This window comes from Carettochelys insculpta, chromosome 1, assembly GCF_033958435.1.
Source record: "Carettochelys insculpta isolate YL-2023 chromosome 1, ASM3395843v1, whole genome shotgun sequence".
Classification (NCBI taxonomy): Eukaryota; Metazoa; Chordata; order Testudines; family Carettochelyidae; genus Carettochelys; species Carettochelys insculpta.
The window spans coordinates 280,609,359-280,623,136 of NC_134137.1; the positions used below are offsets into that span (position 1 = coordinate 280,609,359).

General features: G+C 47.4%; 1 protein-coding gene across 2 annotated transcripts in view; it reads right to left on the minus strand.

Annotated features, from left to right (window-relative positions):
• Positions 1-13,778, minus strand: part of TMEM184B (transmembrane protein 184B) — a 50,900-nt gene that overhangs the window by 14,909 nt on the left and 22,213 nt on the right. For both annotated transcript variants that reach the window (XM_075008996.1, XM_075008987.1), the window contains exons 2-3: positions 10,679-10,933; positions 5,985-6,150 (exon numbers count right to left, since the gene is read on the minus strand). In XM_075008996.1, the coding sequence (XP_074865097.1) occupies positions 5,985-6,150; positions 10,679-10,879 (367 nt within the window). In that variant the 5' untranslated portion in view covers positions 10,880-10,933. The remainder of the gene's footprint in view (positions 1-5,984; positions 6,151-10,678; positions 10,934-13,778) is intronic.

A 13,778-nucleotide genomic window follows, 5' to 3' on the forward strand; every position in this document is an offset into this window, starting at 1 on the left:
TACATCTTTGGGCAGGGGTTGGCAACCAAAATAGCAAGAGGAGTCATTTTTTCAAATTTGGTGAAAACTCAATAATTCAAGAGTCACAATGCATGTGAATAGGAGATGGTCCTTAAAGAATGTCACACCATAATTTTGTAACCCACAATTTAAGAACAGTGCACGCAAAATGATTTGCAATGTGATACATGTTTCCTGCAGGATGCTCACAAACTTTTTACATACTGTTTCCTCACACTTTACATGTGTGTGTTTGTACAGCTGTCTTCCTGACTTTCACTGCCAAACCTACTTTAACTATGCCAGTTTTACTTCACGTTTAATTTTAGTTTTCTTTCTTAAAATGCGTGTTGCCCTTCACTGCAGGAATGCTGCAGACTTCCTTTTCCTTTTCAAAAAATCACAACTTTATTAGCAACACAATCATAAGAATGGCCATACTGGGTCAGACCAAAGGTCCATCCAGCCCAGTATCCCGTCTGCCGACAGTGGCCAATGCCAGGTGCCCCAGAGAAGGAGAACAGAAGACAATGATCAAGTGATTTATCTCCTGCCATCCATCTCCTGCCCTTGTACTGAAGGCTAGGCACTATACTTTACCCCTGGCTAATAGCCATTTATGGACCTAACCTGCAAAAATTTATCGAGCTCTTTTTTAAACCCTAATAGAGTCCTGGCCTTCACAGCCTCCTCCGGCAAGGAGTTCCACAGGTTGACTGTGCGCTGTGTGAAGAAAAATTTCCTTTTATTAGTTTTGAACCTACTACCCATCAATTTCATTTGGTGTCCCCTAGTTCTTGTATTATGGGAAAAGGTAAATAATTTTTCTATATTCACTTTCTCCACACCATTCATGATTTTATATACCTCTATCATATCTCCCATCAATCGCCTCTTTTCCAGACTGAAAAGTCCCAGTCTCTCTAGCCTCTCCCCATATGGGACCCGTTCCAAACCCCAAATCATCTTAGTTGCCCTTTTCTGAACCTTTTCTAATGCCAATATATCTTTTTTGAGGTGAGGAGACCACATCTGCACACAGTACTCAAGATGTGAACGTACCATAGTTTTATATAGGGGAAGTATGATATCTTTTGTCTTATTATCTATCCCTTTTTTAATAATTCCTAATATCCTATTTGCTTTATTAACTGCTGCTGCACACTGCGTGGATGTCTCCAGAGAACTATCCACTATAACTCCAAGATCCCTTTCCTGATCTGTCATAGCTAAATTTGACCCCATCATGTTGTACGTGTAATTTGGGTTATTTTTTCCAATGTGCATCAGAACAGACACAGTAACATATCCCACAATGCACTGCACATATTAAAGGGGGAGTTCTCCAATGTTGAGAGCACATTGTTTGCTATTTAGATATGGAGTTGTTCATTTTTGTGCTTTCAGACATTTACCATTTATTGAAAATAATCAGGAGTAGCCTTTTTTTTTTTTTTTTTTTTAAACTTTGCTATTATCATGCCAGGAGCCACAAAAAAGTCCATAAAGAGCCACATGTGGCTCCAGAGCTGCAGGTTGCAGACTTCTCTTAGGGCTTATGAGGGACCTCTAGGAGAACAACAAACATTTTGGGTAATGCTGTAGGGCCTCTTTAACATAATCTAGTCCAGGGCTTCAGCATGTCTTAATTTGGACCTGAACAAGGACAGCAGCTGGGGCACTGGAGAGAAGCAAAACCAGCGGAAATGACAATCAAGGCAGCACCTTTCAATCTGAGGAATCCCAGATTGTTTTTACAGGATGCATTCCTCTGCCGGTGGTGAAACCCAGCCATGCCACCAAAACTAATCCCACTGCACTTCCAAAGGGCCACGGGACCTGTAACCACTTTCATTTTGGTCAAAGCCTGTTTTACACCTCATGGGTAAGAGGCCAGTCCCAGTCACAATGCTCCCTAGCACTATTGTGGGCCATTAGCCAATTACCCACTCAGATGGAAGTGCTTCCCGAATGAATCATCCATCTCACTTCTTCCTGCACCTTCTATCCACCTCTGATGCTTCTAAACCACATACAGATGAGGCCCTCCCCGGCTTAGGGCAGCTGATGAGCAAACAGTTGCTTCTATACAATCTGGGGCAGATGGGAATTGCCCACAGGAGACCCAAAGAAATGAGGCAGGTGGAGGTGTCTGGGGACCGAGTCTGTTTCATGGTTTATGGCAATCATTCTATTATTCTCTGTAGAAAGTTGTAACATTTTTCCACTAACTGGCAGCTGAGCACTGGCTTTCCATCACCTAATAGGACATATCAACATGGTGGAGCATTTGCCTCCTTCCAGATCACCTTTTATGTGAGGAAGGCTCTTCCCTCTTCAAGACTCACCTCAGCTGACACCTACAGAATATTCACAACTGAAAATAGCTAAGTGATTGGCTGGGGCAATCTTCCTCACCTGGCTCTGGCTCAATCTGCAGCCCTGCCTCCTCCTGCTCTCCCACTCTTCCAAGGCCCTGCCCCACAGCAATGCCAGAAACCAGAGCCAGGCAACATGCTGGCTGCTTGCAGGCAGTTCTGGGGCCAGCAGAACCCTTGTGGCCATTGGGGAGCAACATGTGGTGGATGGGGAAGGGAGGGAAGTGCCCCTGAGCCTAGGCCAGAACACATCAGTCAGGGCTGCTGTGGGGATCTCCAGACCAGCCATCTATCCTGAGTGTTGTGCCCCTGTGGGGAGGGACAGGGTCTAGAATCTGTTCTTGGGATTTCCACTCCCCACCTTAGCTTACTTCTCTGCTGCTGCTGGAGCTGCCGATCTCTCTGCTCTGCCTTCAGAGGTGGGCTGCCAGAAAGAGGCCACTGCTACAGGGGGCTAAATTTTAGGGTTGGCATAACTCCTGCAAGTCTCTAAGCACTGCCCCATGAAGGGCTGGTGGGGACTTAATCATATATAATTTAATAACTAACTAACTAGAGACACATTAACCAATGCACGTGGCTAGCCTACATTAACATGTTCTCATTGCCATTTCCTTAGTCTGCTCCTCCCAACTCTCTCCTCCTGTTACAGTCACTCTAGCATCCTGATTTAAATTACACTGTGAGCTTTCTGGGGCAAGGCCTGTCCTACTAGAGGTTGTGCTAGGTGCTGCACAAACACGACCCCAGTCCTGAATGTATTATGGCAACACACATGCTCAGGAGAAATAATAAACTCAGGAGGGAGGCCAAAAATCTGTCTTCAGTAAGGTTGCCCGACAGCTTGTGGACGTTTATATCTTCCGGGCCCTTGTAATCACCCAAATATGCCCTTACAAAATGGACTCACATCCCATGAGGAAATTCCCTCGCCCTCCAAAGACCTAGAAACAGGATTAGCCATGATAGAAGCCCATGCTAGAGCTATCTGCAAAACAGAATAGTACAGTGCATAAATAGCCATGGGCTACCTGCTTCCATTGATATAACGCAAACTTGTATGCTACCTTTCAGCCTAGTTATAGAACAGGACCAATGACTATATTGCCGTAATGATCTGAGGTGTTGGTAACAATGAAATCATTCATTAAAAGTCAGAACAAAACCCTGTGTGGTAAGATAGCTGCTCTGTAAGGTTTCCTGCATCTCCCTCACCTGCCCCAGAGAAAACTTGGCTTCTCATATTGTTCTCCTTGGAGTCATTACCCTTTCCCCAGTGTGGTCAATGCACTGCCAGCTACCCATCCAAAAGCACTGTGAAGGAGATGAAGTCAGAAGGAGATGGCCCCATTCTCTCTCTATATCCCCCTCTTTCCCCCCAAAGAAACAAGTGTTCATTATCTAAGACTGGTGTGCTAGAATAATAGCATTTCTCCTCCTAGCCTACATGTGCCTTTGTCATCAGGAGTGCTCCAATCATCACAAGGCAGGGAGTGACAGAGAGCCCCACACTCTGCCTGCTACCTGAGCAGTCACACCCCAGACTTCCTATCCACTGGTTGCATGTGGCCACCCAGCATAGGCTCCCCAGCCAGCGCCACGGACGGGTTAGTCCCAGGGGCCAGTTTGGGGCTGAGGTGGGTTAATCCTGGAGACGGGAGCAGGTGTGGGGGCCAAAGGGGATCGAGCCTGGGAATGGGGTGCCACAAAATTCTTTTGAGTTTAAAAGGGCTCTGTGGCCAAATAATATTGGGAAACACTGCTCTAGCATTTCATGCATGGAATTAGGATAAAACAGCAGAATCCAAAAAAAAAATTATATTTATACACACACACACCCCTCTGACAAAATCTATCCACCATGGAGAACCACCCATGACTGTTACAACACACAGTTCAAGTTTAGTGATGGATTTTTTTTTCTTAGTTTCTATATTTATTGTTTTCAAGTGGAGCTATTCCCCAAAGGAGAAAGGCCCCTCCTGCCATCTCCTATTTCATGCTTTAACTGGGCACAATTTTGTAAGTGTTCAGAGAACACAAGGGGGCAGGGGTCACACCTCCCCACAGCACAACAAGAGGATGAACTTTAGAATGCAGACTGAACCTTCCAGCAGATGTTGCGATGTTTGCAAACTCCCTAGGCAAGGCAGAGGGGATAATAGCAGTTGCTAGGAGAGGAGTTTCTCAGAGCAGCCGGCTTCCTGCTCGGCCTTTGCACACAAACACAGGCAGATGGGGGGAGTGGAAAAAAGGCCTGGATAGTGTACATGAGTTTGCCATCTGCTTTTGCATCTCAGTGCATTGTTATTGGCCCCCTGAGCAGATTAACTTGTTGACACACCCAGGGGCCTCTCTCCCTGAACCACAGGTCTCACTAACAACAAACCCTACCAATAAGGTGCAGTTTAGTCAGGGTGCATGCGCGCACACGCACACACACACAGTACAGTAGACCCTCAACTTCCACAATTTTGATTTCCACAATTCTTGAAATAACGTGAGTCGACATTGTGAGTGGCACGGAACCAGGCGGCACCCTGACTCCCAGGTCCTCTCTGCTTGCAGGAGCTGGGAAACTGCCCAGTGCACCTGCGCCTGGCTCCCAGCTACCCACCACTCCCGGAAGCCAGAACACTGACCAGCATTGCTGCGCCTGGCTCTGGGCTCCCCGCCACTTACGGGAGCAGGGAACCAGGAGCAGCCAGGACTAGTGTACCCAAAGGCAGCAGGACCCCTCCCCCACCAGGTCCTGACTTATGCAAGATTTGACTTACGTGTGGTTGCCCAGGAACACAACCTACATGCAAGTCAGGGGTCTGCTGTAGTCTGACAAGATATTCTGACACAGAGTACAGCTTCTCCCAAGATGCTGTTGGTGAGGAGAGCAGGAGGGGAGGTGCCTTCTTTGAACTGGGCAAGGAGACAGATTTTTTGGTGAAGTGTTTATTGCACTCTTAAGGATGTGACACACCCATCTAGGAAAGGGAAAGATGCCTGACAGAGTCTTTGAAATAAGGAATCAATATTGATCCTTTCTGCCCATTGGATCTCAAGGCATAACACAGCTCTCTCACACCCCAATGAGCCACAGTGGCTACTGTAATGGGAATACAGCAACCATTATGTGCCGGGGCACCATGCAAACAGTCACAGGATGGGCAGAGAGCAACACTGCCTACAGAAACCGCAATGGGAATTCAGGGGAGAAGCGTGGAAGGACAAGCCTGAAGTTTGCTCAGGCCCCTGGGGCTAACTCCTTACTCTCTGGGAACTTTAACCTTGAAGGACTTCAGACCTCCAGTTTTACATCTCCTCTGAAAGAATGAACACAAGTTTGCCATGTGAGAATCTCTTCAGAAGCTTTTGGGTCTTTCTTAACTGTAGCTTAGAGTATTCCCAATATACTCCCCCTACTCCTGCAGCATCCCGGAAGACTGAAGAGAAGCCAGATCTTAAAAGATGGATCTAGTTTGATATCAGTACAAATCACAGCCATGCAACAGAAGTATACCCTCCACACTTCTGGCCCATGGGCAGGACCAGTCCCCACATGGTCACAGAAAGCCCCCAGGCTTTGTCACCCCCTACGTGGCCCCTCCTTACCTTCGTAGCAGTCCCGCACAGTGCCAAAGTAAACATAGTATTGGTCATTGGTGAAGAAAAGGAGGCTGAGCCAGGAGTCGAAGGCATAAATGGGAACAATGAAGAGGATCCGGACAATGTAGCGCTGTTCATTGGGGCAGCTGTAACAGCGCAGGTGCATGTAGATCTGAATAAGGGAACAAAGGGAACAGGATCAGTAACAGGAAAGAATGGGTCTGGGACAGCCAAGGGGGACCAAGAATGGACCAGAGAACTCCTCACTGCAGCAGGTGATCTAATGCAACTCCAAGACAGCACAAATAAAAATGGTTACTTTCTTATGGCCACTCACAGTGGCCTGTGTGAAGTGAGTTGGGAGCTGCAGTCCAGTTTCTAACAAGATGGGATTAAAAATACACTTTTATTAATTTTACTAATCAACACCAATTGTGGCCTTGTGTTTTCTTGTTCATACTTAGTTCCCAGGCAGTCCATATTTCAGGCACTTAAGATCCCCAATCCTGCAGCCTCCTCTTTCCCTCCACTGTATCAGACTGAACATTTCAGCCTGTCACCATTCCTAAGATGACCTCTTTACCTCTGAGTAATTCTACGGGGTCTCATGACTTTTTCCATGGAAAAGCACGAGAAAATTTCTTCATAGGCATAGTACGTAGATGGATAAGCCCCAAACTGCACTTCCCACTGGCAAATCATGCACCTATAAAGTGCCAGACAGTGACACCATAAAATGCCAGCCTCTGGCTCACCTACCAGAGCCATGGCACTTCACAGCTCTGAAACTGGACTCCAGACAGCACATTAAAGGCATTAAACTGATGCAGCTGGTAACCAACAAAACTGAAAATTCTCTAGTCACCCAGGATAACTGCTGAGACAGCTACGATGCAAGAGTCTCACCCAATCCCTCCAGCAGTCGGGGGTTCATTAGTTATCTCAAAATAGGACTAAATCACACCCCTAAAACAAATTCTCCCTACAATATCTATCTTCTAACAAAGTTCACCTTTACCAAAAAAAATACACATCCAGTATGGGAACACTCAATTTGCTCAACTGAAATACATACATCCACCTTCCTTGCTGGGCAGAATAATGAAAGGACTCTAGACAAGAGACTGTATAAATTAAAAAGCCTGACAGCATGTCCTGATGGTCAATAGACACTGGTTCAGTCGACCCTCCAGGGAGCACGTTCTCCAGAAGAAAGTTCACAGCTCCAGCTCCTTGCTGCTGTGATGATACAAACGATACACAATTCCACCCAATCCCCGGGACACTGAGCCTGACAATTCAAGTGACTCCAGCTTTCCCTTTGAGTTACAGGGATGACAAGAGCAGTGATGGGTGACCTGGCACCTACTGGGGGTCCACTCATGAAATGGCTGATTTGTGCTCTAGAAGTGCTGAGAGGGAGGGAGAGGAGTAGGAAATGTGGGGCTCCAGTGCCCCAGAGGCGCAGGGGGCTGGGAGTGAAAGGGGGAAGAGGCCAGGGATGCGCAAGCAGCAGGCAGAACCCTAGTCAGTTGCTGGCTGCAGATTGCCCATGTGGCCCACTCACTAGGCTGTCCATCAGCTGCACTGGAGCCTTTCCCTGGGTGCACAAACACAAGACATCAGGCAGGGAATGCCACGTGACAGACCAATGGCAGATTTAATGCAGTCCCCTGCCTCTGACACTTAGAGTGGAGTCTGTAGAGAACAGCAGAAAGCCCGAGTCGCACAATGCTATACTGGGGTGGGGGGTGGATTTTTCCTACCTCCAACTGATGACCAATGTGCACCCTAAAGCAGGAGGACTGACAGCACTTAAGGTTGCCCATGCTAGTGGCACAAGTGTTACTCTTATTCATCAGTGACTGATCTCTTTTCAAGCCTTCCTAGGCTACTTGCCTAGGAGAATGGTTGTGTCTTGCAAACTCAGTCAGCTCTCTGCAATCCAACATCACACAGGCACCCAGCACAGATTGATAAATCTCAGGGCATGTGTTTCCAACCCTCGTGATGACTGCACTAGCAAAGAGGATGTTAGACTGGACATGTGCTGGCATCCAGAGAACACTGGATGAGATAGGGCAGCCAGGCGTTGCCCCAGAAAGAAAAGGAGAAAAAGCAAAACAAACATTTCCTGCTACTCCTTTCCGTAGCGGAAATCAGCCTGTGGAATTCAGTGGCAAGGAAGGTCATCAAGGCAGACACTGCAGGCTGGATGATTTAAAACAATAAATGGCTGATCATTTAATGAACTAATAGTTGACAGAATGACAAAATGGCCAGATAAGACTAGAGGGTAATTAGCCCTCGTAAATCATGGCACAATCTCATCACCTCCATGTCCTGCTGTGTGGCGGGGTGTGTACCCAACCCTGGCCTGGCAATAGTTGAGTTGGATCAGATGGACCCAACCAGCTAATGAAAGTGCAAAAGCAGGAGGCAGCCAATTAGAGAGATGATCACCTGTGACAGACAGGCAGGGCTTCTACAAAAGACAGGAAAATGGAAGCAGAAGGGGCAGCACCAGGGAGAAGGCTACGGTCACTCCAGAGAGATTTGTGTGAGCAGCTGACTACAGTTACTCCATGGAGGAGGGAGTAAAGAGACTGGCAAAACCAGAGGAGTGGGGCAGGCAAGGCGATGTGGAAGCAGCTCAGAGAAAGGCAGCAGGGGGCAGGACACAGACCTCAGCTGCTGTAGAGAGGATCCTGCAGCTGGAACTCGGAGGAGAGGGTGGGCTGGGGTTCCCTGCAGCCACTGCAATAGTGGCAGCGAAGAAGAAGAGTGCTCCTGGTGAGCAAGAACCTTGATACCCTCCCTCTGGAATGAGTATCACCACAGAGACCTGGGCCAAAGTGAGGGAGGGGCCTGAGTCAGGAAGGACAGCTGGGGCATCCTGAGAGCAAGAGGCGTGACAGATGATGATGATGTGGTGTAACCACTGGATGGGGCACCAGCCTAACCGAGCGAATCTCCAGAAGTGCCAGGAAGTGGCGCCATCCAGAGGAGAGGAAAGGAGACGAGAGCTCCAGTCAGGTGCCCCACCTCCACTTACAGCATGACTCAAAAGGCCAAGTGTATTACTGAAGGGGACCTGAGTGTTCACATTCCTCTGAAATAACAGGTGTGCGATAGATGTGGAGTGGTGCTGAAATAACCCCCCAGACCAGCACAGGGTATGTATAACTGGGGTGTTTTCTGTATGACTAACAGAAGCTGTCAGGAAAACCAGGCAGACAGGAAAAGAACCGCTCAGAATAAGCCACCTCTCCACAAACACTTGGGAGGTGTTAAGGGACAATGCCAGGACTAACCATACCAAACTGGCTTGAACTACAAAAGGAAAAGGTCTGTCAGCATAGGCGCCTGACAGGACCCTGGCAGGTTTAAAAAGGAATTCTCTCAAGAGAGGAAGGAGTTGTTCGGGGAAACAGACTGAGATTCCTGCCACCCTGCTGTAGGTGTCTAAAACAGTTAGCCTGCCTGGCCAGGCCAGTCGATGAGAGATGCATGAGGACTGCTAGTGTTTAAATCCTCGTTCTCTCAAGTCTTTTTTTTTTGGGGTGGGGTGGGGGCAGAGCACGGAGGTGTTTTAAAATATGCAGTACACTTGGTTTAAGAAGCTGACTGGTTACAGACTCCAAGTGAAGATCTGCAGATGCCAAAATTCAAACCAAATCTTCTAGGCAACAATAGTACAGGGAACCTTTGGTCTAAGAGTGGGACCATTGCAGAATTCCTCCCTGTGAGAGAGAGGCCACGAGGCCTTGACCTGAAGGGGTGCACTCAGAGACCAGAAAAGGGACAGATCTGAAGCTAGTCTAGTAGCTATGACAACAGGCACTAGCTGCTTCTAAAAGGGTAGGACACCAGACTGAAAAGGCCCATGGCCTTACCTGGTACAGCAATCCCCTTACGTCTCTGTTACTCAGAGCCAGACAGACAGGTGCTTGATCCTTCAAATCCTTTATAATGCCCTCCCAGTCCTCAGCTATAAATGCCCCAGGGCACATAGCTAGGCCAGTTTGATTATTACAAGCCTGAAGGCAAAGGGGAAAATAAGACTGTGTGTGTAGGCAGCTACCTGGCTACTGAAAGCTTAGGTACAGAAAGGTGCCACATGCACCAAGCCTCAGACTCACGTGTTTCTCCTCTCCATTATCTCTCTCACATGTGCACGCTCTCACCTTTGCTCCTCTTCAGAGACGTGCAGTTCTGCTCCTCCAGCTGCTTCCTCCCTATGCCTCAGCAAGTTCACAGGGAACAGAGCTGCTCATTAAGCAATGAAGTACAGACACCTCCACAACTCTCATTCTGCCTTTCTATCAAGCCTCTGGATTCACCTGCAATAAGAGATCCACCCCTCCCCAAACATTCCCTTAGTATAATTTTTGTGCACTACTGAGCACCAGTTGCCGGTACTGAGTTACAGGATAAAAAATTATTCACCACCTGTCCCAACTCTCTAAGAGGAAAGATTTGCTCACACAGTGACTCCTCAAGGTAGAGAGGTGAGAGAGTGTCATAAGCGGAGCTCATGACCAGGGTAGGAATGATTCCAAAACAGGGATCTGTCACCACTCTTCCACCTCAGTACCCCGATTCTGCCATAGCTGACAGAGGTACCCCTCACACCACATGTATTCACCCAGGTAGCAGGGGGTAGACAGAGTTACAGGGATCAAACACCACATTCTTACCTGATGGCAGGTGATGAGCAAAGCTGTCCACACAAAGAAACCTGAGATGGCCTGGGCCGCGGTGGTCATTAGGAATATTGGCTGCTCCACAGCCACAGGGATGCCGTCATCAGGCATCCAGGAGAAGTTGGGGGCTGCAACCAGGGTAGTAGCAGTAGAACCCAGCTTGGGTGCTGACATGACTCCAGTCACCACTATCATTGTGACTTTGGGGAAGTGGTTCCACCAGGGTTTCTACAGAGCTGCCTCCAAACCCTGTCAGACCCAAAGGGGAGACACAAAAAGGCAGTGATTAATCTCAACAGAACCAACACAAAAGGTAGGAACTTTCTGCATTGATACCACGCTGTTCACATGTCATCTCAGAATGCTTAGAACTCAGGCAAATACTTACAGAACCTTGTGAAATGGTTAGGAAAGGACCTAAGGATTTCTCACACCCACGTGTGAGAAAAGGAGCCACCTCTAGAGGCAACGCAACAGCTATTTAAAGCACAAATAATTACCATCCTCCTCTTACAGAACAGTTGAGGCAGGAAGTGAAGAATATTGCATCCATCTGGCACTAGAGAGGAATCCAGGTGGGCAGAATTTAAAATGATTTAGATTAGAACGTGGCCAGGACTCCCCAGTAAACACCCATACTCTTTAGAGACCTCTCTGGGTCCTTTTACACTGAGCAGCCAAAGTTTTAGATTTACAGTTCATCTGAAGGAGCACCACGAGCAACCCAATATGCAGCACCACAGATGGAAACTGGTTTAGTATCTTCTCCAAAGAAAAGAGCCCTTTACTAATGACCACCACCACTCTGTGCACGCACATGCACACATACCAAAAGGGTACAGTACTACGATCATCACGTTGATTCTAAAGGAGACGCTTGATTGCATGACCAATAAAGTTCATGATGTTACCTAAGGAAAGAATTCTACTTGCTTTCTTTTCACTGTGTAAAGAGAAGGAAAACAAACATCAGAGGAAATAGCTGGATTCTATTTAACTAGTTTATCCATTAATAGAGATCACCAAAACTGGCAGGAATTTTAATTATGAAGCTCTCTGCTGAAATGTACCAACTAGTGGCCCAGAAGAAAATATACAATACCTGGATCTGCTGAAGGATTGGAAATAAATTTCTATTTATGTCCTCTCCCACTTTTCTTCTTCTAGTCACTGCACTTTTTAATGAAACATTCCCCCGTTGAACTAAAGTTTTCTGGGCTTGATGTCTGCCCAAGAGTAGCTTTTATTTTACTTTATTTATTTATTTATTTATTTTTAAGTATGAGAAAAAACAGTTCAACTATTTTTGGACATGAGAACATACTTTTCCCATTATAAAAATAATTCTTGCAACTTTCTATTCATACAGCCCTGCAGAAAAAAAATAGCTGAAGATTTGAACACAAACTTAGACGGAAGTTGTACTCACTGAGCAGAGGGGCCTGTCCTGATTATGGACGAAACTGGTTTTGATTGGACAAGGTTCTAAGTCAGGGGTCAGCAAACTTTCTGAGGTAGAGTGCTGAAATTTGACCTTTTGACCTCTATGTATGGTCAGAGTGATGGTGATACTTTTTAAAGTCTCTAACAGTCCTACTTACGACGGCTTCTTCATTAACAAATAAAGATGCAAAGTTTTACCATAGTCAGTAGCATTAGCTGGTCTTTTGTTAATCCACAGGAGGCATGGCTGAGCTCCTGCCTTGCAGGACAATGAAAATCAGCTTGTGTGTCCCTCTTGGAGCTGCAGACTCCTGTTCTAAGCCTTTGACAAGCCCGTGCCAATACAAGAAACAAACGGATACTTCTACAACCATCATAAGGTGCCTATCTAAAAAGGATTCACAGGAGATGCATCCATAGTTAAGTCAAGGAAAAGTCCAGTCAGCCATCATGCTGCAAAACCTGTAGGGACAGGAGGGCTTCAGGGGAAGCACTTCTGCAGATCCCGTAAGATGTGAAGAGGATGAAAGAGAGCTCCTGCATACCAGCACAGTCTACACTTGGAAATTTGTACCAAAGCAATCCTACCCTAGGTAACACTGACTCAGCTGCCCCAGTCCCCGCAACATTGGGAATCCTAGTACAGATAGCAAAAAAGGGCAATTAGAACCCTAATTCCCAAGTCTCCTTAGGAATCAAGTGTACTTAAAAGGGTGCTAAAAACCACACTGTCAGTCTTAACCACATCCTAGAGATCCCAAGACTGCTAATACAGCAAACCCTCGAATTACATGGGGGTTGCGTTCCTGCAACCCCCACGTAACTTGAATTTTCGCTCAAGTGGAGGGGAGCTGGGAAACTGACCAGACCACCAAAACTGCTCAGTTTCATGGCTTCCAGAGTGGTGGGGAGCCAGAACGAGGGGGAGACTGGTTCCAGTCTCCCTGGGGCTTGCAGGAACTGGAAACTGACCAGTTCATGGCTGGTCAGCTTCCTGGTGCCTGCAAACAGGGAGCTGGGAACCAGACTAAAGAGCCTTCGCTCTCACTTCTCCCAGCCACATGGCTGTCAGACAGCCACACAGCTAGAGGAAGGGAGGGAGAAGGCTCCAGCCACAGGGCTGTGGCATCTCCCCGTCCCCTGGCCGGGGACCCTGCAACTGGCTCTGCTCCAGCCATGGGACTGTGGGTCTCCCCACCCCTGGCTGGGAACCCCACAGCTGGCTCTGCAGGGTCTCACCCCCGCCACACACCCCTCTTGCGTAAAAGCAAGTACCGCATGTTGAATGCGCTATCTCAAGGCACTACTGTACTGAACTTCCAAACCATGTCTCATTCACTAGACGTAAAACAGACCACACCAAAATGAACATAGGCCACAATAGGAACCACTCAATCCCCTGCACGCCTGGTGAACCATGCAAGTGTCAAGTGAAGGTCTGTGGACTTTGTAAGTTGCAAAGTAGAGATCCTTGCTTCAATGCACCTCAGGAGTTCTGCAGATGAAGACACTAAGCACCTTTCTGAAATACAGAGCTCCTAAAGGTCACAGGGGACTGTCTCTCTCTCGTGGACCTTGCAAGGCATGCAGCAATGGAGCTGGGCATTCCATTGTCATCTAACCAAACTGTATAAACTGTGATCTTCAACAT